The sequence below is a fragment of the Morchella sextelata genome, assembly GCF_020137385.1.
Source record: "Morchella sextelata strain SCLS chromosome Unknown scls_21, whole genome shotgun sequence".
Taxonomy (NCBI): Eukaryota; Fungi; Ascomycota; class Pezizomycetes; order Pezizales; family Morchellaceae; genus Morchella; species Morchella sextelata.
In genome coordinates, this window is record NW_025408636.1 from 615,960 (window position 1) to 640,174 (window position 24,215).

The 24,215-nt window shown below is 48.8% G+C and overlaps 7 protein-coding genes across 7 annotated transcripts; 4 read left to right on the forward strand and 3 right to left on the reverse strand.

Annotated features, from left to right (window-relative positions):
- Nucleotides 1-34: 34 nt before the first annotated feature.
- Nucleotides 35-3,592, forward strand: H6S33_006739 (uncharacterized protein; the record flags this gene model as incomplete). The annotated part of the gene is made up of 1 exon (XM_044838083.1): nucleotides 35-3,592. The coding sequence occupies one exon, from the start codon at nucleotides 35-37 to the stop codon at nucleotides 3,590-3,592; it is 3,558 nt and encodes a 1,185-aa protein (XP_044689557.1).
- A 1,008-nt stretch (nucleotides 3,593-4,600) lies between these two features.
- H6S33_006740 (uncharacterized protein) lies at nucleotides 4,601-6,244 on the reverse strand (the record flags this gene model as incomplete). Its single annotated transcript, XM_044838084.1, has 1 exon — nucleotides 4,601-6,244. One exon carries the CDS (start codon nucleotides 6,242-6,244, stop codon nucleotides 4,601-4,603), a length of 1,644 nt encoding a protein of 547 aa, XP_044689558.1.
- A 4,618-nt stretch (nucleotides 6,245-10,862) lies between these two features.
- H6S33_006741 (uncharacterized protein) lies at nucleotides 10,863-15,615 on the forward strand (the record flags this gene model as incomplete). Its single annotated transcript, XM_044838086.1, has 3 exons — nucleotides 10,863-11,392; nucleotides 11,821-12,797; nucleotides 13,082-15,615. Coding segments are annotated over 3 exons (4,041 nt in total), but the record flags the coding sequence as incomplete, so codon positions are not given.
- A 1,826-nt stretch (nucleotides 15,616-17,441) lies between these two features.
- H6S33_006742 (uncharacterized protein) lies at nucleotides 17,442-17,624 on the forward strand (the record flags this gene model as incomplete). Its single annotated transcript, XM_044838087.1, has 1 exon — nucleotides 17,442-17,624. A coding segment is annotated over one exon (183 nt), but the record flags the coding sequence as incomplete, so codon positions are not given.
- Nucleotides 17,625-17,701: 77 nt separating this feature from the next.
- H6S33_006743 (uncharacterized protein) lies at nucleotides 17,702-18,337 on the forward strand (the record flags this gene model as incomplete). The annotated part of the gene is made up of 1 exon (XM_044838088.1): nucleotides 17,702-18,337. The coding sequence occupies one exon, from the start codon at nucleotides 17,702-17,704 to the stop codon at nucleotides 18,335-18,337; it is 636 nt and encodes a 211-aa protein (XP_044689561.1).
- Nucleotides 18,338-19,440: 1,103 nt separating this feature from the next.
- On the reverse strand, nucleotides 19,441-22,998 carry H6S33_006744 (uncharacterized protein; the record flags this gene model as incomplete). Its single annotated transcript, XM_044838089.1, has 1 exon — nucleotides 19,441-22,998. The coding sequence occupies one exon, from the start codon at nucleotides 22,996-22,998 to the stop codon at nucleotides 19,441-19,443; it is 3,558 nt and encodes a 1,185-aa protein (XP_044689562.1).
- A 76-nt stretch (nucleotides 22,999-23,074) lies between these two features.
- On the reverse strand, nucleotides 23,075-23,836 carry H6S33_006745 (uncharacterized protein; the record flags this gene model as incomplete). The annotated part of the gene is made up of 1 exon (XM_044838090.1): nucleotides 23,075-23,836. The coding sequence occupies one exon, from the start codon at nucleotides 23,834-23,836 to the stop codon at nucleotides 23,075-23,077; it is 762 nt and encodes a 253-aa protein (XP_044689563.1).
- Nucleotides 23,837-24,215: the final 379 nt, after the last annotated feature.

Here is a 24,215-nt window from a genome sequence, read left to right on the forward strand (position 1 = left end):
TATGTTATCACTGACGGAAAACAATAAAAAAAATATGAAAAGAAAAAGGCAGGAAGGGAGAGCGCCCCAACTGGAGAAAAAACAGAAAATTTTGGAGGAACCTATTCATGGTCCTCGACCTATCGTTAATCAGCTCCTTTGTTTTGCGAAAAAATGTTTACCTTGTAAGGTGTTGTTGGATACTGGTGCAACTGGTCCTGTTTTGTCTGCTGTTTTTGTTGATAGTTTTGAGGTCCCGAAGGTGAAACGAGACGTCCCGGCCCGGGTATTTGGATTTACGGGAGAAGTTATGAAGGGCACGGGACACGCCTTTACACAACCATTAATTATAATGTCAAGGGGGCATCAAACACAGTTGTCATTCGAGATCGCCCCTCTCCCACTTGGCATCGATGCAATATTACCAAACTGGTGGTTGAAAGAACACAAGCCGGTTATAGGAGCAAATGGAGAAGTTTCCTACGATGGCGAGAACTGTAAGAGTCAATGCTTCACTGACAAGGAACCTCAAATAGAAATGGACGAGGGTGTACTGGACGATCCGGAGGCCCAATTCATCGGTAGCATCTGTCTCTTGGAAGATGAATCGGTTAACCTCCGTGAGACCCTTCCCTCTTGGCTCCACGGGTTCCTTAAAGTCTTCCTATCATCGGAAGCCGACAAATTACCACCGCATCGATCTTACGACCATGCGATAGATCTCGAACAAGGGAAACAGCCACCATGGGGACCCGTCTACTCCCTATCCGAAGTTGAGCTGAAGGTGCTTCGGGAGTACCTGGACAAAATGTTGCGATTGGGAAAGATTAGGCCGAGCAAATCCCCAGCAGGAGCCCCAATCCTATTTGTGAAGAAGAAGGACGGTAGTCTACGACTTTGCGTTGACTACCGTGGACTTAACCGTGTGTCCATTAAGAACAGGTATCCGTTACCGCTTATGGACGAGCTGCGAGATCCAGTGGCAGGCGCGGTTATCTTCTCGAAGATTGACCTGAAGGAAGGTTACAACCTTATCAGGATCAAAGACGGCGACGAGTGGAAGACAGCCTTTCGTACGCGGTATGGGCATTTTGAGTACCTCGTCATGCCTTTTGGGCTGGCAAATGCGCCGGCGACCTTCCAGAACATGATGAATGATGCGCTGAGGGAATTTTTGGATCAAGGGGTAGTAGTATACCTTGATGATATCCTAATATATAGCAAGTCTCGAGAGGAACACAGGGAGCTGGTTGGCAAAGTACTTAGCAGGCTACAAGAATACAACCTGGTCGCCAACCCGAAGAAATCATTCTTCGAGCTCACCGAAATCGAGTTCCTCGGATACATCCTTGCCCCAGCAGGCGTCACCATGGCACTGGATAAGGTCATATCTGTTACGAATTGGCTAGCCCCGCGCAGTGTTAAAGAAGTACAGATCTTCATGGGCTTTGCCAACTTCTACAGAAGGTTTATCCACAATTTCTCCGGGGTCTGTAAACCCATTACCGATTGTCTCAGGGGTGATGCTAAGAACTTTGTCTGGTCTATGACGGCCCAAGCAGCCTTCGAAAAACTCAAAACCCTGTTTACGTCTGCGCCGATCTTGGTACACTTCTCTCCAGATCGCCAGACTATCGTGGAAACGGACGCAAGTGATTTTGCTATCGCCGCAATTCTATCCCAGGTTATTGACGGAAAGACTCACCCTGTTGCCTTTTATTCTCGAAAACTTAACCCAGCGGAACTCAACTACGACGTCTGGGATAAGGAGATGCTAGGAATTGTGTCGGCCTTCAAGCAATGGCGTCACTACATCGAAGGACCTAGCCGAACGGTTCTCGTTTATACGGATCACAAGAACTTAGAGTACTTCTCTACAACCAAGGTTCTTAATCGACGACAGGCAAGGTGGGCTGAGTCTTTGGCGGAATTTGACTTCAAGATTATTTACTGCCCGGGAACCAAAAATGGGAAGGCAGATGCACTATCGCGACGGCCGGAGTACCGTCCTGAAGGGGGAGGCACGCTTGGGAAACAGCCGATAGATAGGTTCTTTAAGCCCGGACAGTTGGCGGAGGAAGAGTTTGTGGTATCAGCGGTGTCGCTTGCCTCCAAGGGGGTGATTGACTGGTCTAAGAACTTTCTGGATCATGTCAGGCAGGCGGCATCGGGAGACCCGACATGGGTAGGATTGAAAGAGAGAGTTGAGAAGGGAGAGAAGCTGGGGGAAATAAAGGATATCGCTGAGAAAGACGGGCTACTCTTCTATAAGAACCGACTCTATATTCCGGCAGACGACCGCATTAAGATCCGAATCGCACAGGCAGAACACGATTCGAAGGTGGCAGGACACTTTGGACAAGATAAAACTTTGGAACTCATCACGCGCAACTTCTATTCGCCAAAAATGAACGAGTGGATTGATGATTACGTTCGGTCATGTGACGAGTGCCAGCGCAACAAACCCAGCCGCCATAAGAAATACGGCGCGCTTCTACCACTGTCCACGCCTCATTCTGTCTGGCAATCGATATCAATGGACTTCGTCGTGCAGTTACCGGAATCAAAGGGCTACAACCAAATTTGGGTAGTAGTCGATAGGTTCTCAAAGATGTCGCATTTTATCCCCCTAGTAGCAGAAACGACCGCGCAGGATTTAGCGAAGATATTCCTCGGTCAAATCTGGCGACTCCATGGGCTGCCTCTTGATATAGTTTCCGACAGGGACGCCAAGTTTACTTCAAGCTTTTGGGCATCCCTTATGGAATTATTGGACGTGAGGATAAGAATGAGTACGGCTTTCCACCCTCAGACCGATGGGCAAACAGAGCGGGTTAATCAAACCCTCGAGCACTACCTACGAGCGTTCTGTAACTATGAGCAAGATGATTGGGCAGAGCTATTCCCGTTGGCGGAGTATGCTTACAACAACTCGGTTACCACCGCCACGGGCCAATCTCCGTTCTATACCAATTACGGTTACAACCCAAGAACCAACTGGCCGACGGAAGCCGAAGTGGTCAACCCAACCAGTGACCTGTACGCTCACTTCATTCGAGGAGTTCATGACTCTGCTCTCGCTCGTTTAACAGACACCAGGGAGAAGATGGGGAAATACTATGATCGGAAAAGGGACGAACCGCCGAACTTTAAGATAGGCGACATGGTCATGCTCAATGCGGCCAATATTAAGACCCGTTGCTCCACCAAAAAGCTCGATCATAAGAAACTCGGCCCGTTCAAAATTATCCGACTAGCCGGAAAACGAGCCTGTGAATTGGAACTGCCACCACAAGTCAAAATTCATAACGTGTTCCATATCGAACTCTTGGAACGGTATCGACAGAGCAGTATCCCAGGCCGTGAACAACGTCCCCCGACTCCCGAAGAGGTCGATAAGGAAGGAGAGGTCCTGTATGAAGTGGAAAGTATTGTGGGAAGCCGGAAGAGTAGAAAAGGATTAGTGGAATACCTGGTGAAATGGCGGGGCTATTCGATGAGCGACTGCACTTACCAAGTCATGGACGTTATGGACGAAGGCGTACTTGATCTAGTCCGCGACTTTCATCGAAGGAACCCCAAGGCTGTGAAGGACCAACGCCTGAGACTATAGAGGTACCCCACGGGGCTAAGTCCTTCCCCTCCACAGACACCACGGGTGATATGTGGAGCAGGTTTACTGGAACCATAGTCTGTCAGAAGATGTCCCGAGACGTGACACCCTGGAAGGGGGGTAAGCTGTTACGGGCATGCCAAGCATTTACGGGAGTGAGAGAAAGGCTAGTAGATACCCCAATACTCTTTGATACTAATGTCAACACCACTATCAACTCCGGTTCGCACCCACGAGGTGTGGTGCGATCGATATGCGACTAAATGCGGAGTTGCGGTTTTCCTAGTTAAAAAATACGTTTTCGACCCCAATAACAACCCCCGGAGCGGCAAACCGCCGGAGGGGTGTGTTTTGGTATCGGTGGATATATGAGGGACAGCTGGAATCAATCGGATCGAAGATCGGACCGCTCGGAGCGAATCGGCGCAAGCTGCCAGCCGACCGAGTACCTATCGGCGGTACCTGTGGGCATGAGAGGACTCTGCTATGTGGGAAAGCGATGTGGGAAGAGGTCTGAGTAGGTAGCCTTGCCGTCCGAGACCTCCGAATAGCCGACGCTGACGATTATCCACCAGACGGCCGATGGAGAAGAAATATCGACAGGGAAACGTGCATTAGAGTGGATAAATAGGTTGAGGGGTTCTAGCGGATTTAGGAGTTTGGGTTATGGACTTAGGAGTTAAATGTTCTTGGTTGTTTTTCAGGGTCTCGGGCATGCCCCGAGTGTATTCTGTATTATTAGTAGACTGGGTCCTCGAGACATAAGCGAGGGATATAAATACTGTGTCATTTACTGACTAGCCAAACCATCATCGGCGAAATCAGAGTCTTAACAATATAAATCGTTGATACGCGAGTTACAACTTTATTTGACTATACTTTTGGAATTACTTTACTCTATCGTGACTTCGAACTCTACCTGAACTATTACGTCGAAGACGGTCGAACATCATACGCTAACTCTAGTGAATCTTTGTTGATAACGTAGCTCGCGGGGCCCGTATCGGATCAAGGAGAATCATACCCGACGTTGACTGAAGAGACCTTGGAGACTTCTACCTTTGTAGCTGTTAGCCGAACTCTGAGCTCTGCGTAGTGTACTCTTGTGGTCTGGTACGCATCCCTCACAATCTTCATCTGCTCTTGATAAGCCTCGTGAGCCTTGCCGGCTTGTTCCAACTGTTGGATGTACTCGGAGTCGTCATCGGTTGGATCGAAGCGTGAGTGGCTCTCCCGGATTTTATTTGGTAGCCCTTGGAGCTGAGCGGCGCGATAGGATGCTCCTTTCATTTGAGCATGCTGGTTCATGATCTCCATTCTCATCAGGTAGTCCCCGATGTTGGCAGAGTACTTAAACTGCTGCATCTTCATCGCGTTCTCCATAGCCTCCTGAGTGCTTAAGAATCTTTTCCTGATCTCCTGACGGAACCGCGTCCAAGTAGCGTAGTCAGCGGCTGCCGGTCCTAGCATCTTGGTCTCGATATATTCCATAAACCATTCCTTTGCCAATCCACACGTATACGTCCCAGCGAACAGTACCTTGTTCCTATCTGTTCGGAACTTCTTGGGCTTCTGCTCGAAGTAGATCTCGCACTCCATGAGCCAATGCCGCAGGTTATGCTTCCTGGCATTATCGAACTCAAAGGGTATTTTGGCGAGCGAATCTACCATATCGTCGTTTTCAGGCGGCGCCGAATTCCGGTTCCCGCCTCGGTTCATTCTCCAATTCTTCCGACCATGCGACCATTCACTGTTATCGTCGTCATCGTCGTCGGAAGGTTCTGGGTCTCCCCCAACGTTTCCTCTTGGTGGGTTTTGTGGAGGTTGATTTCCACCATTCCCACCAACTGGAGTAGCTCCCACCGGTCCTCTGCCACTATTGCCCTGCACTGGGCCGGCATCCTCCGGTTGCCTGCCTCCATTTCCTCCTACTGGACCAGCGTTTCCTCCTACTCGGCCAGCATTTTCGGGTTTCTTACCATTGCCAACAGGAACCGTTCGGGGTGCATTAGGGTCTAAGGGAGCACTAGCCACGGAAGGTGCTACTGACAGATGTTGTCGCAGTAGTTCCTCCATCTCGGCTATCCGTTGGTTTCTTATCTCATCGGACTGCTTGAATTGTGCAAACATAGCCCGTTGTTCCCCTTTTTCCTGCTCCCGCTCTTCTCGTGCCATCCTCAGCTGTCGCTCCGCCTCCAACAGTTGGTTCTGGGTAATCCGATGGTTGCGATCCAGAACCTCGTGGTCGGCGGCTCGTGCGGCTTCATGCATTTGTTGGACATTGGTGACGAGCTCAAAGAGCGATTCGAGATGTTGTTTTTGGGCAATGGCTTCTTGTCGTACCTTCTTATCCAGGATTTGTCCACTCCCTTGGACTTGTTCCTGGAGGTTTTGTAGTTGCTGCCAAACGGCCTGTCCAGCTGAGCCAAGATACCTCATTTGCGCCTCATGGGTATCCAGAAACTCCTGCATGTTCCTCACGAACTGATCTTGAACAGAGCGTTTTTTCGATTGCCTAGTTTGTGTGGAGGGTCCGCCCGTAAGTAGGGGGTCTGGGCTAACAGCACTTGATATTACCATAGAATCTTCCCCTCCGGCCTCCTCAGTTGCGGCCGAGGTATCTATGAAATAATTATCCCTTCGGGTAGTCATTGTGATAGGGGATAATGATGATAGTTTTTCTTTTTGAGGTGACTTCGTTACTCCAAGTGAACTTGTGAGTAACAATATACTGTGAGGGATGCGTACCAGACCACAAGAGTACACTACGCAGAGCTCAGAGTTCGGCTAACAGCTACAAAGGTAGAAGTCTCCAAGGTCTCTTCAGTCAACATCGGGTATGATTCTCCTTGATCCGATACGGGCCCCGCGAGCTACGTTATCAACAAAGATTCACTAGAGTTAGCGTATGATGTTCGACCGTCTTCGACGTAATAGTTCAGGTAGACTTCGAAGTCACGATAGAGTAAAGTAATTCCAAAAGTATAGTCAAATAAAGTTGTAACTCGCGTATCAACGATTTATATTGTTAAGACTCTGATTTCGCCGATGATGGTTTGGCTAGTCAGTGAATGACACAGTATTTATATCCCTCGCTTATGTCTCGAGGACCCAGTCTACTAATAATACAGAATACACTCAGGGCATGCCCGAGACCCTGAAAAACAACCAAGAACATTTAACTCCTAAGTCCATAACCCAAACTCCTAAATCCGCTAGAACCCCTCAACCTATTTATCCACTCTAATGCACGTTTCCCTGTCGATATTTCTTCTCCATCGGCCGTCTGGTGGATAATTGTCAGCGTCGGCTATTCGGAGGTCTCGGACGGCAAGGCTACCTACTCAGGCCTCTTCCCACATCGCTTTCCCACATAGCAGAGTCCTCTCATGCCCACAGGTACCGCCGATAGGTACTCGGTCGGCTGGCAGCTTGCGCCGATTCGCTCCGAGCGGTCCGATCTTCGATTCGATTGATTCCAGCTGTCCCTCATATATCCACCGATACCAAAACACACCCCTCCGGCGGTTTGACGCTCCGGGGGTTGTTATTGGGGTCGAAAACGTATTTTTTAACTAGGAAAACCGCAACTCCGCATTTAGTCGCATATCGATCGCACCACACCTCGTGGGTGCGAACCGGAGTTGATAGTGGTGTTGCCATTAGTATCAAAGAGTATTGGGGTATCTACTAGCCTTTCTCTCACTCCCGTAAATGCTTGGCATGCCCGTAACAAACACATTATGGATTTTGATTTGTGGCGGCAGTTCCAATTCGCAGGCTCGTTTCCCGGCTAGTCGCATGATCTGGAACGGACCGAGTTTCTTATGATCGAGCTTTTTGGTGGAGCGAAGTGTTTTGATATTGGCCGCATGGAGCATGACCATGTCGCCTATCTTAAAGTTCGGCGGTTCGTCCCTTTTCCGATCATAGTATTTCCCCATCTTCTCCCTGGTGTCTGTTAAGCGAGCGAGAGCAGAATCGTGAACTCTTCGGATGAAGTGAGTGTACAGGTCACTGGTTGGGTTGACCACTTCGGCTTCCGTCGGCCAGTTGGTTCTTGGGTTGTAACCGTAATTGGTATAGAACGGAGATTGACCCGTTGCGGTGGTAACCGAGTTGTTGTAAGCATACTCCGCCAACGGGAGTAGCTTTGCCCAATCATCTTGCTCGTAATTACAGAACGCTCGTAAATAGTGCTCAAGGGTTTGGTTGACCCGCTCTGTTTGCCCATCGGTCTGAGGGTGGAAAGCCGTACTCATTCTTATCCTCACGTCCAATAATTCCATCAGGGATGCCCAAAAGCTTGACATAAATTTAGCGTCCCTGTTGGAAACTATATCAAGTGGCAGCCCGTGGAGTCGCCAGATTTGACCGAGGAATATCTTCGCTAAATCCTGCGCGGTCGTTTCTGCTACTAGGGGGATGAAGTGCGACATCTTTGAGAACCTATCGACTACTACCCAAATTTGATTGTATCCCTTTGATTCCGGTAACTGCACAATGAAGTCCATAGATATCGATTGCCAGACAGAATGTGGCGTGGACAGTGGTAGAAGCGCACCGTATTTCTTATCGCGGCTGGGTTTGTTGCGCTGGCACTCGTCACATGACCGAACATAATCATCAATCTACTCGTTCATTTTTGGCCAATAACAGTTACGCGTAATGAGTTCCTGTAACGGAGCTATTTCAACTGTCTGGTGTATGAGTACATACAGGGCCCGGTTACATGCTGAGAGTTATTGTTAGAAGCCAGTTGCACGGTGATATGCAAGTACCGGCAGTGTGGTTACCTACCAGCTGTTAGAGTAACTACATTCCGGGCGCTAGGAAGGGGATCTATTCATGGGAGCAATGACTGACGAGTCTATGCCTCGCCAGTTTCTAGAAGACCGGCCAGAGTGAAGCTCTGATTGTCCGGTGATCCACTGTATCCTCTGAGCATTGTAAGTCCGCCGAAGGGCAGGGACTATGCTAGGGAAGTCTGCAATAAGCGAAAAAGCTCTACAGCAATGATTAAGCTTACACTTGAGCGGCAGCTCATTTGTGCAGGTCCTCGGTTGTGTGGCAACCAAGGCTGCAGGTGTTACAAAGGCTTTGACTAAGGGTGGTTGCCTTGGGTATCGGAAACACCTGCTGACGCTTAGAGAAAAGCGGGGTAGCGGTGGTATTGTTTCCGGCACCGAGGAAAGGGCCACCGGAACTTAGTAAAGGAGTTAGGAGCAGAGAACAGAGGCCTTCGGAGTATAAGTACTCAGGTTCATTCTCGCCCTTCAGTCCTGTTCTCTCCAGTCTTCATCAGAAAGAAAAAACCAAGTTTTTATCGGTAGCAGAGCCCTTAAAGATTATTGAGTTCTAGCGATAGTATCTTTGAATAATCTGCAACCTGATTGTCTATCTTGCACGGCCATCTCTATTCTATCCGATTCTATTTCTCTTAGAAAGGACCCCCGTTACAGTTCCAACGTCGTGTCTTGTCCAAAGTGTCCTGCCACTTTTGAATCGTGTTCTGCCTGTGCTATCCGAATCTTGATATGGTCGTCTGCCGGAATATAGAGTCGGTTCTTATAGAAGAGTAGCCCGTCTTTCTCAGCAATGTCTTTTAGGTCCCCCAGCTTCTCCCCTTGCTCAACTCTCTCTTTCAATCCTACCCATGTCGGGTCTCCAGATGCCGCCTGCCTGACATAATCCAGAAAGTTCTTAGACCAGTCGGTCGCCCCCTTGGAGGCAGGCGACACAGCTGGTACCACAAACTCTTCCTCCGCCAACTGTCCGGGCTTAAAGAACCTGTCTATCGGCTGTTTCCCAAGCGTGCCTCCCCCTTCAGGACGGTACTCCGGCCGTCGCGATAGTGCATCTGCCTTCCCATTTTTGGTTCCCGGGCAGTAAATAATCTTGAAGTCAAATTCCGCCAAAGACTCAGCCCACCTTGCCTGTCGTCGGTTAAGAACCTTGGTTGTTGAAAAATATTCCAAGTTCTTGTGATCCGTATAGACGAGGACCGTTCGGCTAGATCCTTCGAGGTAGTGACGCCATTGCTTGAAGGCTGACACAATTCCTAGCATCTCCTTATCCCAGACGTCGTAATTGAGTTCCGCTGGGTTAAGCTTTCGAGAATAAAAGGCAACATGGTGAGTCTTTCCGTCAATAACCTGGGATAGAATTGCGGCGATAGCAAAATCACTTGCGTCCGTTTCCACGATAGTCTGGCGATCTGGAGAGAAATTGTTACGGGCATGCCAAGCATTTACGGGAGTGAGAGAAAGGCTAGTAGATACCCCAATACCCTTTGATACTAATGGCAACACCACTATCAACTCCGGTTCGTACCCACGAGGTACGGTGCGATTAATATACGACCAAATGCGGAGTTGCGGTTTTCCTAGTTAAAAAACACGTTTTCGACCCCAATAATAACCCCCGGAACGTCAAACCGCCGGAGGGGAGTGTTTTGGTACCGGTGGATATATGAGGGACAGCTGGAATCAATCGGATCGAAGATCAGACCGCTCGGAGCGAATCGGCGCAAGCTGCCAGCCGACCGAGTACCTATCGGCGGTACCTGTGGGCATGAGAGGACTCTGCTATGTGGGAAAGCGATGTGGGAAGAGGCCTGAGTAGGTAGCCTTGCCGTCCGAGACCCCCGAATAGCCGACGCTGACGATCATCCACCAGATAGCCAATGGAGAAGAAACATCGACAGGGAAACGTGCATTAGAGTGGATAAATAGGTTGAGGGGTTTCAGCGGATTAAGGAGTTTGGGTTATGGACTTAGGAGTTAAATGTTCTTGGTTGTTTTTCAGGGTCTCGGGCATGCCCCGAGTGTATTCTGTATTATTAGTAGACTGGGTCCTCGAGACATAAGCGAGGGATATAAATACTGTGTCATTCACTGACTAGCCAAACCATCATCGGCGAAATCAGAGTCTTAACAATATAAATCGTTGATACGCGAGTTACAACTTTAATTGACTATACTTTTGGAATTACTTTACTCTATCGTGACTTCGAACTCTACCTGAACTATTACGTCGAAGACGGTCGAACACTATCCGCTAACTCTAGTGAATCTTTGTTGATAACGTAGCTCGCGGGGCCCGTATCGGATCAAGGAGAATCATACTCGACGTTGACTGAAGAGACCTTGGAGACTTCTACCTTTGTAGCTGTTAGCCGAACTCTGAGCTCTGCGTAGTGTACTCTTGTGGTCTGGTACGCATCCCTCACACCTCGGCCGTAACTGAGGAGGCCGGAGGGGAAGATTCTATGGTGATATCAAGGGCTGCTAGCTCAGACCCCCTACTTACGGGAGGACCCTCCACACAAACTAGGCAATCGAGTAAACGCTCTGCTCAAGCCCAGTTCGTGAGGAATATTCAGGAGTTTTTGGATACCCATGAAGCACAAATGAGGTATCTTGGTTCAGCTGGACACGCCATTTGGCAGCAGCTACATAACCTCCAGGAACAAGTGCAGGGGAGTGGGCAGATCCTGGATAAGAAAGTACGGCAAGAAGCCATCGCCCAGAAGAAACATCTCGAATCGCTCTTTGAGCTCGTCGAAAATGTTCGACAAGTACAGGAAGCCGCACGAGCCGCCGACCACGAGGTTCTGGATCGTAACCATCGGATTACCCAGAACCAACTGTTGGAGGCAGAACGACAGCTGAGAGTTGCAAGAGAAGAGCGGGAGCAGGAGAAAAGGGAACAGCGGGAACTGTTGGCGCAATTCAAGCAGTCCGATGATGTAAGAAACCAACGAATAGCCGAGATGGAGGAACGACTACGACAACATATGTCGGTAGCACCTGTAAAAATATGGCATTGCGACATCGGTTATGTATGGTAATTACTCATGTATAAGGGATGACTCATAGTTGGAACAAGGAGGCTTAGCGCTAGGATTATGTAATCAGGGGATCACGTGGTACTAAGAACTATCTGTATATAAGGAGCAACAAACTCCCATAGTTGTTGCTGGAACTTAGCGGCGCAATAGTATCTTCTTTGCACTATAAACATATTCCTCACAAAGGTCACATGTTCAAACCCTCCACAAGTCGTCTATTCTCCCACACTCCAAATCACAGGTTATGAGCCCGGGTTCTGCCAAATAGAATCCGCACTACACCATCGCCACCTCGCTTAACTCAACAACACTTCATACAACATCATGCCTTCAGAAGGAGAATCGTCATCCAAGGCTGCTGAGATCAAACCCTCAGAGACAACAGCAAAACCGAGATAAAGAAGGCTCGTAAACAAATGCACAGCCTTCTCATCTCTGCTGTATGCGAAGAAATACAACCAACAGTCGTCTCCGCCGAAAATGCATTCTACGCATGGAAGGCGTTCAAAGACCTCTATGATAGTGTCTCACCCAACACCACGATCACCCTCCTCAGCCGCGTCCTAGACACGAAGATGCAAGAAGGCGGATCACTGACCGAGCATCTCACAACCTTCGATGCGAACTGGAATACTCTCAAGTCCAGATGCCAAAGCGCAGACCACAAACTCGCTCAGGCTCTCCTACCCCTCACCAAATCCAACGAAGCAATGGCGGCATTTCTGCTAAGCTCGCTACCCAAATCGATGAGCAACGTTGTAGACAACATCCAGACCAAACAGGATGTCACCTACGAAGACGTACGCCAACGACTACAGAACCTGGATGAGGTAGCCCCTCAAACAGGAAACAAAGTGCTCCATACCAGGAGTACCACAAGCGACAAGGAATGCACCTGGTGCAAGAAAAGGGGACAGCCTTACAAAGGCCACGAGTACACGGAGTGCAGAAAGCTCAAAGAACAGAACAAGAACAGAAAGGGAAGGAGAAAGGACAACTCGGCATCGGTTGTAGTAAATGACTCTACAACCACTAGCTGTATGGTACGCCACGACATCTCCCAACCCCTTACTTGGATCCTTGATTCTGGAGCGACCTCTCACGTCACACCTTTCCAAGACCAACTCATCGACATCCGATTCACACCGGCAATGTCCGAACAGCTGATGGAACCAACCACGCTGTCACCGGAATGGGAAGCGCTAGTTTCAGCTGCCACCTTCCCGATGGAAGCAGATCTTCCATACTCCTCACCGATGTGCTGTTGGTCCCAACCTTGGGTAATGTGGGATTGGTCTCCGAAACCGTGCTCGACAAAAAGGGATTTAGAACGGAGTCAGGAGGAGGAAACAAGTTGGTTACAAAAGAAAAGAAAGGAATAATTTGGGCAAAATTGGAGAAGGGACTTTGGAATGTACAAGTAGTTAGCAATACAGTTCGTTTGACCACTTACGATGAATGGCGTCAAGCGTTAGGCCACCCTGTGACACTAGAAAACTTGTATCACGACATTCAAAGGCTGCCTCCCAAACCAGAAAGATTCCACTGTAGTCAATGTGCACTATCAAAAAGCATACACTAGAAACCTGCACCAATTAGTACTAGATCCAAACGACCATTCGAACTAATCCACTCAGATCTATCTGGAAAGTTCAGCATACAGTCACAAGGAAAAGCTCAGTACTATATGTCCTTCATCGATGATTACACCCGCTTCGCATGGATATACTTCCTGAAACAGAAAGAAGACGCAAATAAGGGCATCAAGGATTACGTTACAAGAATCGAGAAACAGTATAGCACAACAATACTGAGATTCAGAACGGATGGTGGTGGTGAATACATCAACAAGGACATAACGAACTACTTCGATTCACAAGGAATAGTTCATGAACAGACTCCCCCATACACTCCTGAATCTAATGGAGTTGCAGAACGATTCAACAGGACGGTAACCACAATGGTCAGGTGCATGATCATGGACCACCCTAAGTCGTTATGGAGAGAAGCATACGCAACAGCTGTCTACCTCAAAAATAGGCTACCACACAGTACGCTTAAGGGAAAGACCCCCTTTGAAGCCCTGAAAGGAACCAAGCCAAGTATACAATACCTTCAACCATTCGGTAAAAAATGCTATGTCCACATCCCAGAAAACTCTAGGCCAGCAGGAAGCAAACTAGCACCCCGAGCATATGAAGGAATCATAGTTGGATACTCAGACAGTAGTAAAATATACCGTATCTGGATAGGAACACAACATAGGGTAATTGAAAGTCGGGACATCACATTCCCCCCTCCTGAATCAGGGGAAGTCTCAGTGGAACTCGACTTCATCCCCAGCCTGAAACCAGAAACGGCAAATGCACTATCAGACGACGGATACGAATCAGAAGACAGGTCTGATCCAGAATCCGAGTCAAATGCAATCGAAGAGAACCGTACAGAAATGCCAGGATTATTCCCGGAATCACCGGAGCAGGTTAGACAACCACTACCGGCTACACCACACAAGGGAAAAGAACCTGCCATACCTATGGGACAACCGCGAGACCCAAGAGATAACTGGGAGAAAATTCCAGCACCAGTTGTACCATTCAAAGGCTTCAAAATAAAACCTCTTGCGTCAACGACACCCAAAGGTACACCACCACAACCTCCAAAACGATCAGATCGAATATGCCAGCGAAAAAATAGAGCAATTGAAATGGAAGTAGGAAGGAAAGAGTATAACGAAAAGGTAGTAGAACAACAGAAGTTACTTTCGAGTTATATCGAAGATGTGAAAGAAAATGGCCCAGGAGACAAAGCCACTGAACAAGAATTAATCGATCAATACAAAGAAGACTTCAGACGTCATAGGGCTGAGTTAGATACGGAATATCGAGACATATCCGAACTCCCCCCGAACTACCAAATACACCTCGTAACAGCACCTTCCACCTTCAATCAAGCTATGCAGAGCGACGATCAACACCTATGGAAAAAGGCGATACAGACTGAGAAAGACGCCCTTAACAAAGCCCACACCTGGGATATTGTCAACAGACCATCCAACCGAGCAGTAGTCAAAGGAAAATGGGTATTTAAAGTGAAACACAACGCGGACGGAACAATCGAGCGGTACAAAGCAAGGTACGTTGCTAAAGGCTTCACCCAAGTACAGTACCAAGACTACGATGAGACCTTCGCCCCCGTTGCACGATATGATTCTCTACGACTCCTACTGGCACTAGCTGTACACAACGGTTGGATACCACAACAAATGGACGTCAAGTCAGCCTTCCTGTATGGTGTACTCAAGGAGGAAATCTACATGGAACTGCCTGAAGGCTACAGGCAGGACAACAAGGTTTGTAAACTTCGAAAATGCATATACGGACTAAAGCAATCACCCCGTGAATGGTATGCTTGCCTAGCAGACTCCCTTCAACGGAAAGAATTCGTCCCAGCCAAATTCGACGCATGTGTCTTCATACATAAGAACCACCATCTATATATATCGGTGTATGTAGATGACATCATGATATTCGGACCCGACTCCCCATTCAGAAAAGAAATCAGACAACTACTCAAGGCAGATTTCGAATGTACGGATCTCGGTAACTCGAAGTTCATACTGGGAATAGAAATAACGGTAACCAACAACGGTATCACACTATCACAACGCGCATACATCAACAAGATCCTGGATAGATTTGGAATGAGTAACTGCAAACCAGTTGGCACACCACTCGAACCGAACCTCAACCTTAACAAAGGCGAACCGGAAGACCAAATCGAGAAACCAACTGAGTACCAATCCATAATAGGATCACTGATGTACGCAAGTATAGCTACCAGACCTGATATCACCCATGCCGTTACCGCTCTCTCCCAGTACTCCTCATGTCCAACCGAGGATCACCTACGAGCAGCCAAGCGAACTCTCCGATACCTCAACGGAACCAAAGACTGGAACCTGTTCTACCCGAAGGGGAATACTAGAACACTCGACGGATTCTCAGACAGTTCCTACGCTTCAGATCTAGATGACAGAAAATCGTTCTCAGGATACGTGTTCAGACTAGGGAAGTCGGCCATTAGCTGGAGAAGCCGGAAGCAGAAATCAGTCGCAGTCTCAACAACAGAAGCCGAATACATGGCCCTGTCCCTCGCAGCTCGACAACTGGTATGGATTCGTAATGCCTTGCACGAACTCCAACAATAATACCAGTACTTCATACACGCCGACAACACAGGTTCTATTGAACTCTGTCGGAACCCACGTATCCACGACCGGTCCAAGCACATCGACGTTCACTACCACTACACACGTGAACAACTCGAGGCCGGAACCTTTGAAATCCTCTACGTCCCTACCGAAGACAATGTCGCGGACATAATGACTAAAGGACTACCAAACCCAGCTCACCAAAAATTGTCAGAATTGATACGATGTGGCAAGTGAGGGGAAGTGTAAAAATATGGCATTGCGACATCGGTTATGTATGGTAATTACTCATGTATAAGGGATGACTCATAGTTGGAACAAGGAGGCTTAGCGCTAGGATTATGTAATCAGGGGATCACGTGGTACTAAGAACTATCTGTATATAAGGAGCAACAAACTCCCATAGTTGTCGCTGGAACTTAGCGGCGCAATAGTATCTTCTTTGCACTATAAACATATTCCTCACAAAGGTCATGTGTTCAAACCCTCCACAAGTCGTCTATTCTCCCACACTCCAAATCACAGCACCCTCCATGGTGAGTATTCCCTTGGACCCTAATGCACCCCAAACGGTTCCTGTTGGCAATGGCAAGAACCCCGAAAATGCTGGCCCAGTAGGAGGAAACGCTGGCCCAGTGGGAGGAAACGCTGGTCCCGTAGGAGGAAATGGAGGCAGGCAACCGGAGGATGCCGGCCCAGTGCAGGGGAATAGTGGCAGGAGACCGGTGGGAGCTGCCCCCGTCGGCGGGAATGGTGGAAATCAACCTCCCCAGAACCCACCAAGAGGAAACGTTGGGGGAGACCCAGAACCTTCCGACGATGATGACGACGATAATAGCGAATGGTCGCATGGTCGGAAGAATTGGAGAACGAATCGGGGCAGGAACCGGAATTCGGCGCCGCCTGAAGATGAGGATATGGTAGATTCGCTCGCCAAAATACCCTTCGAGTTCGATAATGCCCGGAAGCGTAACCTGCAGCATTGGCTCATGGAGTGCGAGATCTACTTCGAGCAGAAGCCCAAGAAGTTCCGAACAGATAGGAACAAGGTACTGTTCGCTGGGACGTATACGTGTGGATTGGCAAAGGAATGGTTTATGGAATATATCGAGACCAAGATGCTAGGACCGGCAGCCGCGGACTACGCTACTTGGACGCGGTTCCGTCAGGAGATCAGGAAAAGGTTCTTAAGCACTCAGGAGGCTATGGAGAACGCGATGAAGATGCAGCAGTTTAAGTACTCTGCTAACATCGGAGACTACCTGACGAGGATGGAGATTATGAACCAGCATGCCCAGATGAAAGGGGCATCCTACCGCGCCGCCTTGCTCCAAGGACTGCCAAATGAGATCCGGGAGCGCCATTCACGCTTCGACCCAACCGAGGACGACTCCGAGTACATCCAACAGTTGGAACGAGCCGGCAAGGCTCACGAGGCTTATCAAGAGCAAATGAAGATGTTGGGGAAAGCGGAGTCGAGAGGAAGCGAGTCGAACAATGGTGGGAACTCGCGGCAGAAGGAAAAGGGGTTTAGGATCAAGGGGAGGGCTCAGACTGAGGAGAAAGAAAAAGAGCAAGATAAGAAGAGCACCAGCAAGAACAAGTCGGGAAATAAGCCAATATACCACGAGTATGATGAAGCCACCAAAGGAGTTCCACAGCCGGTCCGAGACCAGCGAAAGATCGATGGCGTCTGTGTGCGATGTGGCCGAAAGGGTCATCTTTGGAAATAGTGTCGTTCAGATGCTAATAGTAGTGCATCAATCTCCTCTTTCTCCCGAAAGCGTACCCGCGATGACGATGGCGACCACGATATGGAACCACCGGAACTCCAACCTCAGAGAAAGCGCATGAGGCACCGTGCTAGGAAGCCGGCTGCTACGGCTGCGGCAGAATACACTGGTGGGCAAGCGTTTGTACGAGAACGCGGATCGGAATCTGAGATGGATTTCGACGAGGATTTTTAAAAGGGGACTCTGATGAGTCAGGTCAGGAGTATCTCCAGATTGCTATGTTATCACTGACGGAAAACAACAAAAAAAATATGAAAAGAAAAAGGCAGGAAGGGGGAGCGTCCCAACCGGAGAAAAAACAGAAAATTTTGGAGGAACCTATTCATGGTCCTCGACCTATCGTTAATCAGCTCCTTTGTTTTGCGAAAAAATGTTTACCTTGTAAGGTGTTGTTGGATACTGGTGCAACTGGTCCTGTTTTGTCTGCTGTTTTTGTTGATAGTTTTGAGGTCCCGAAGGTGAAACGAGACGTCCCGGGCCGGGTATTTGGATTTACGGGAGAAGTTATGAAGGGCACAGGACACGCCTTTACACAACCATTAATTATAATGTCAAGGGGGCATCAAACACAACTATCATTCGAGATCGCCCCTCTCCCATCTGGCATCGATGCGATACTACCGAACTGGTGGTTGAAAGAACACAAACCAGTTATAGGAGCAAATGGGGAAGTTTCCTACGATGGCGATAACTGTAAGAGTCGATGCTTCACTGACAAGGAACCTCAAATAGAAATGGACGAGGGTGTACTGGATGATCCGGAGGCCCAATTCATCGGTAGCATTTGTCTCTTGGAAGATGAATCGGTCAACCTCCGCGAAACTCTTCCCTCTTGGCTCCATGGGTTCCTTAAAGTCTTCCTACCATCGGAAGCAGACAAACTGTGAGGGATGCGTACCAGACCACAAGAGTACACTACGCAGAGCTCAGAGTTCGGCTAACAGCTACAAAGGTAGAAGTCTCCAAGGTCTCTTCAGTCAACGTCGAGTATGATTCTCCTTGATCCGATACGGGCCCCGCGAGCTACGTTATCAACAAAGATTCACTAGAGTTAGCGTATAGAATTCGACCGTCTTCGACGTAATAGTTCAGGTAGAGTTCGAAGTCACGATAGAGTAAAGTATTTTCAAAAGTATAGTCAAATAAAGTTGTAACTCGCGTATCAACGATTTATATTGTTAAGACTCTGATTTCGCCGATGATAGTTTGGCTAGTCAGTGAATGACACAGTATTTATATCCCTCGCTTATGTCTCGAGGACCCAGTCTACTAATAATACAGAATACACTCGGGGCATGCCCGAGACCCTGAAAAACAACCAAGAACATTTAACTCCTAAGTCCGTAACCCAAACTCCTAAATCCGCTGAAACCCCTCAACCTATTTATCCACTCTAATGCACGTTTCCCTATCGATGTTTCTTCTCCATCGGCCGTCTGGTGGATAATCGTCAGCGTCGGCTATTCGGAGGTCTCGGACGGCAAAGCTACCTACTCAGGCCTCTTCCCACATCGCTTTCCCACATAGCAGAGTCCTCTCATGCCCACAGGTACCGCCGATAGGTACTCGGTCGGCTGGCAGCTTGCGCCGATTCGCTCCGAGCGGTACGATCTTCGATCCGATCGATTTCAGCTGTCCCTCATATATCCACCGGTACCAAAACACTCCCCTCCGGCGGTTTGACGCTCCGGGGGTTATTATTGGGGTCGAAAACGTGTTTTTTATGACTCTGGGTTTTTTGGTCGTAATTTGGTCGCACCACACTCCGCGAGTGTGGTCAAGAGTTGATATTAGCGTACAGAGGGTATTGGGGTATCTACTAGCCTTTCTCTCACTCCCGTAAATACTTGGCATGCCCGTAACAGCTTACCCCCCTTCCAGGGTGTCACGTCTCGGGACATCTTCTGACAGACTATGGTTCCAGTAAACCTGCTCCACATATCACCCGCGGTGTCTGTGGAGGGGAAGGACTTAGCCCCGTAGGGTACCTCTATAGTCTCAGGCGTTGGTCCTTCACGGCCTTGGGGTTCCTTCGATGGAAGTCGCGGACAAGGTCAAGTACTTCCTCATCCATAGCGTCCATGACTTGATACGTACAGTCACTCATCGAATAGCCCCGCCATTTCACCAGGTATTCCACTAATCCTCTTCTGCTTTTCCGGCTCCCCACGATACTTTCCACTTCGTACAGCACCTCTCCTTCCTTATCGACCTCTTCGGGAGTTGGGGGACGTTGTTCTCGGCCTGGGATACTGCTCTGTCGATACCGTTCCAAGAGTTCAATATGGAACACATTATGGATTTTGACTTGTGGCGGCAGTTCCAGTTCGCAGGCTCGTTTTCCGGCTAGTCGGATGATTTTGAAGGGGCCGAGTTTCTTGTGATCGAGTTTCTTGGTGGAGCGACGTGTCTTAATATTGGTCGCATTGAGCATAACCATGTCTCCCACCTTGAAGTTAGGCGGTTCGTCCCTTTTTCGATCATAGTATTTCCCCATCTTCTCCCTGGTGTCTGTTAAGCGAGCGAGAGCAGAATCATGAACCCCTCGGATGAAGTGAGCGTACAGGTCACTAGTTGGGTTGACCACTTCGGCTTCTGTTGGCCAGTTGGTTCTTGGGTTATAACCGTAATTGGTATAAAACGGAGATTGACCCGTGGCGGTGGTAACCGAGTTGTTGTAAGCATACTCCGCCAACGGGATTAGCTCTGCCCAATCATCTTGCTCGTAGTTGCAGAACGCTCGTAAGTAATGCTCGAGGGTTTGGTTGACTCGCTCTGTTTGCCCATCGGTCTGAGGGTGGAAAGCCGTACTCATTCTTATCCTCACGTCCAATAATTCCATAAGGGATGCCCAAAAGCTTGAAGTAAACTTGGCGTCCCTGTCGGAAACTATATCAAGAGGCAGCCCATGGAGTCGCCAGATTTGACCGAGGAATATCTTCGCTAAATCCTGCGCGGTCGTTTCTGCTACTAGGGGAATGAAGTGCGATATCTTCGAGAACCTATCGACTACTACCCAAATTTGGTTGTATCCCTTCGATTCCGGTAACTGCACGACGAAGTCCATTGATATCGATTGCCAGACAGAATGTGGTGTGGACAATGGTAGAAGCGCACCGTACTTCTTATGGCGGCTGGGTTTGTTGCGCTGGCACTCGTCACATGACCGAACGTAATCATCAATCCACTCGTTCATTTTTGGCCAGTAGAAGTTACGCGTGATGAGTTCCAGTGTCTTGTCTTGTCCAAAGTGTCCTGCCACTTTCGAATCGTGTTCTGCCTGTGCGATTCGGATCTTGATACGGTCGTCTGCCGGAATGTAGAGTCGATTCTTATAGAAGAGTAGCCCGTCTTTCTCAGCGATATCCTTCATTTCCCCCAGCTTCTCTCCCTGCTCAACTCTCTCTTTCAATCCTACCCATGTCGGGTCTCCCGATGCCGCCTGCCTGACGTGATCCAGGAAATTCTTAGACCAGTCAATCACCCCCTTGGAGGCAAGCGACACCGCTGATACCACAAACTCTTCCTCCGCCAACTGTCCGGGCTTAAAGAACCTGTCTATCGGCTGTTTCCCAAGCGTGCCTCCCCCTTCAGGACGGTACTCCGGCCGTCGCGATAGTGCATCTGCCTTCCCATTTTTGGTTCCCGGGCGGTAAATAATCTTGAAGTCAAATTCCGCCAAAGACTCAGCCCACCTTGCCTGTCGTCGGTTAAGAACCTTGGTTGTTGAAAAATATTCCAAGTTCTTGTGATCCGTATATACGAGAACCGTTCGGCTAGGTCCTTCGAGGTAGTGACGCCATTGCTTGAAGGCTGACACAATTCCCAACATCTCCTTATCCCAGACGTCGTAGTTGAGTTCCGCTGGGTTAAGTTTTCGGGAATAGAAGGCAACAGGGTGAGTCTTTCCGTCAATAACCTGGGATAAAATTGCGGCGATAGCAAAATCACTTGCGTCCGTTTCCACGATAGTCTGGCGATCTGGAGAGAAGTGTACCAAGATCGGCGCAGACGTAAACAGGGTTTTGAGTTTTTCGAAGGCTGCTTGGGCCGTCATAGACCAGACAAAGTTCTTAGCATCACCCCTGAGACAATCGGTAATGGGTTTACAGACCCCGGAGAAATTGTGGATAAACCTTCTGTAGAAGTTGGCAAAGCCCATGAAGATCTGTACTTCCTTAACGCTACGCGGGGCTTGCCAATTCGTAACAGACATAACCTTATCCAGTGCCATGGTGACGCCTGCTGGGGCAAGGATGTATCCGAGGAACTCGATTTCGGTGAGCTCGAAGAACGATTTCTTCGGGTTGGCGACCAGGTTGTATTCTTGTAGCCTGCTAAGTACTTTGCCGACCAGCTCCCTGTGTTCCTCTCGGGACTTGCTATATATTAGAATGTCATCAAGGTATACTACTACCCCTTGATCCAGGAATTCCCTCAGCGCATCATTCATCATATTCTGGAAGGTCGCCGGCGCATTTGCCAGCCCAAAAGGCATAACGAGGTACTCAAAATGCCCGTACCGCGTACGAAAGGCTGTCTTCCACTCGTCGCCGTCTTTGATCCTGATGAGGTTATAACCTTCCTTCAGGTCAATCTTCGAGAAGATAACCGCGCCCGCCACTCGATCTCGCAGCTCGTCCATAAGTGGTAACGGATACCTGTTCTTGATGGACACACGGTTAAGTCCACGGTAGTCAAGGCAAAGTCGCAGACTACCGTCCTTCTTCTTCACAAATAGGATTGGGGCTCCTGCAGGAGATTTGCTTGGCCTAATTTTTCCCAATCGCAACATTTTGTCCAGGTATTCCCGAAGCACCTTTAGCTCGACTTCGGATAGGGAGTAAACGGGTCCCCATGATGGCTGCTTCCCTGGTTCAAGATCTATCGCATGGTCGTAGGATCGATGCGGTGGTAGTTTGTCTGCTTCCGATGGTAGGAAGACTTTAAGGAACCCATGGAGCCAAGAGGGAAGAGTTTCGCGGAGGTTGACCGATTCATCTTCCAAAAGACAAATGTTACCGATGAATTGGGCCTCCGGATCGTCCAGTACACCCTCGTCCATCTCTATTTGAGGTTCCTTGTCAGTGAAGCATCGACTCTTGCAGTTCTCGCCCTCGTAGGAAACTTCCCCATTTGCCCCTATAATCGGTTTATGTTCTTTCAACCACCAGTTTGGTAATATTGCATCGATGCCAAGTGGGAGAGGGGCAATCTCGAATGACAACTGTGTTTGGTGCCCCCTTGACATTATAATTAATGGTTGTGTAAAGGCGTGTCCCGTGCCCTTCATAACTTCTCCCGTAAATCCAAATACCCGGGCCGGGACGTCTCGTTTCACCTTCGGGACCTCAAAACTATCAACAAAGACAGCAGACAAAACAGGACCAGTTGCACCAGTATCCAACAACACCTTACAAGGTAAACATTTTTTTACAAAACAAAGGAACTGATTAACGATAGGCCGAGGACCATGAATAGGTTCCTCCAAAATTTTCTGTTTTTTCTCCGGTTGGGACGCTCTCCCTTCCTGCCTTTTTCTTTTCATATTTTTTTATTGTTTTCCGTCAGTGATAACATAGCAATCTGGGGATACTCCTGACCTGACTCATCAGAGTCCCCTTTCAAAAATCCTCGTCGAAATCCATCTCAGATTCCGATCCGCGTTCTCGCACAAACGCTTGCCCACTGGTGTACTCCGCAGCAGCCGTTGCAGCCGGCTTCTTAGCACGGTGCCTCATTCGCTTTCTCTGAGGTTGGGGTTCCGGTGGTTCCATATCGTGGTCGCCATCGTCATCGCGGGTACGCTTTCGGGAGAAAGAGGAGATAGATGCACTGCTGTTAGCATCTGAACGACACCACTTCCAAAGATGACCCTTTCGGCCACATCGCACACAGGCTCCATCGGTCTTTCGCTGTTCTCGGACCGGCTGTGGAACTCCTTTGGTGGCTTCGTCGTAGTCGTGGTATATTGGCTTATTCCCCGACTTGTTCTTGCTAGTGCTCTTCTTATCTTGCCCTTTTTCTTTCTCCTCAGTCTGAGCCCTCCCCTTGATCTTAAACCCCTTCTCCTTTTGCCGCGAGTTTCCACCATTATTCGTCTCCCTTCCTCTCGACTCCGCTTTCCCCAACATCTTCATCTGCTCTTGATAAGCCTCATGAGCCTTGCCGGCTCGTTCCAGCTGTTGGATGTACTCGGAGTCGTCATCGGTTGGATCGAAGCGTGAGTGGCGCTCCCGGATTTCATTTGGTAGCCCTTGGAGCAAGGCGGCACGATAGGATGCTCCTTTCATTTGAGCGTGCTGGTTCATGATTTCCATTCTCGTCAGGTAGTCCCCGATGTTAGCAGAGTACTTAAACTGCTGCATCTTCATCGCGTTCTCCATAGCTGTGAGGGATGCGTACCAGACCACAAGAGTACACTACGCAGAGCTCAGAGTTCGGCTAACAGCTACAAAGGTAGAAGTCTCCAAGGTCTCTTCAGTCAACGTCGAGTATGATTCTCCTTGATTCGATACGGGCCCCGCGAGCTACGTTATCAACAAAGATTCACTAGAGTTAGCGTGTGATATTCGACCGTCTTCGACGTAATAGTTCAGGTAGAGTTCGAAGTCACGATAGAATAAAGTATTTCCAAAAGTGTAGTCAAATAAGGTTGTAACTCGCGTATCAACGATTTATATTGTTAAGACTCTGATTTCGCCGATGATGGTTTGGCTAGTCAGTGAATGACACAGTATTTATATCCCTCGCTTATGTCTCGAG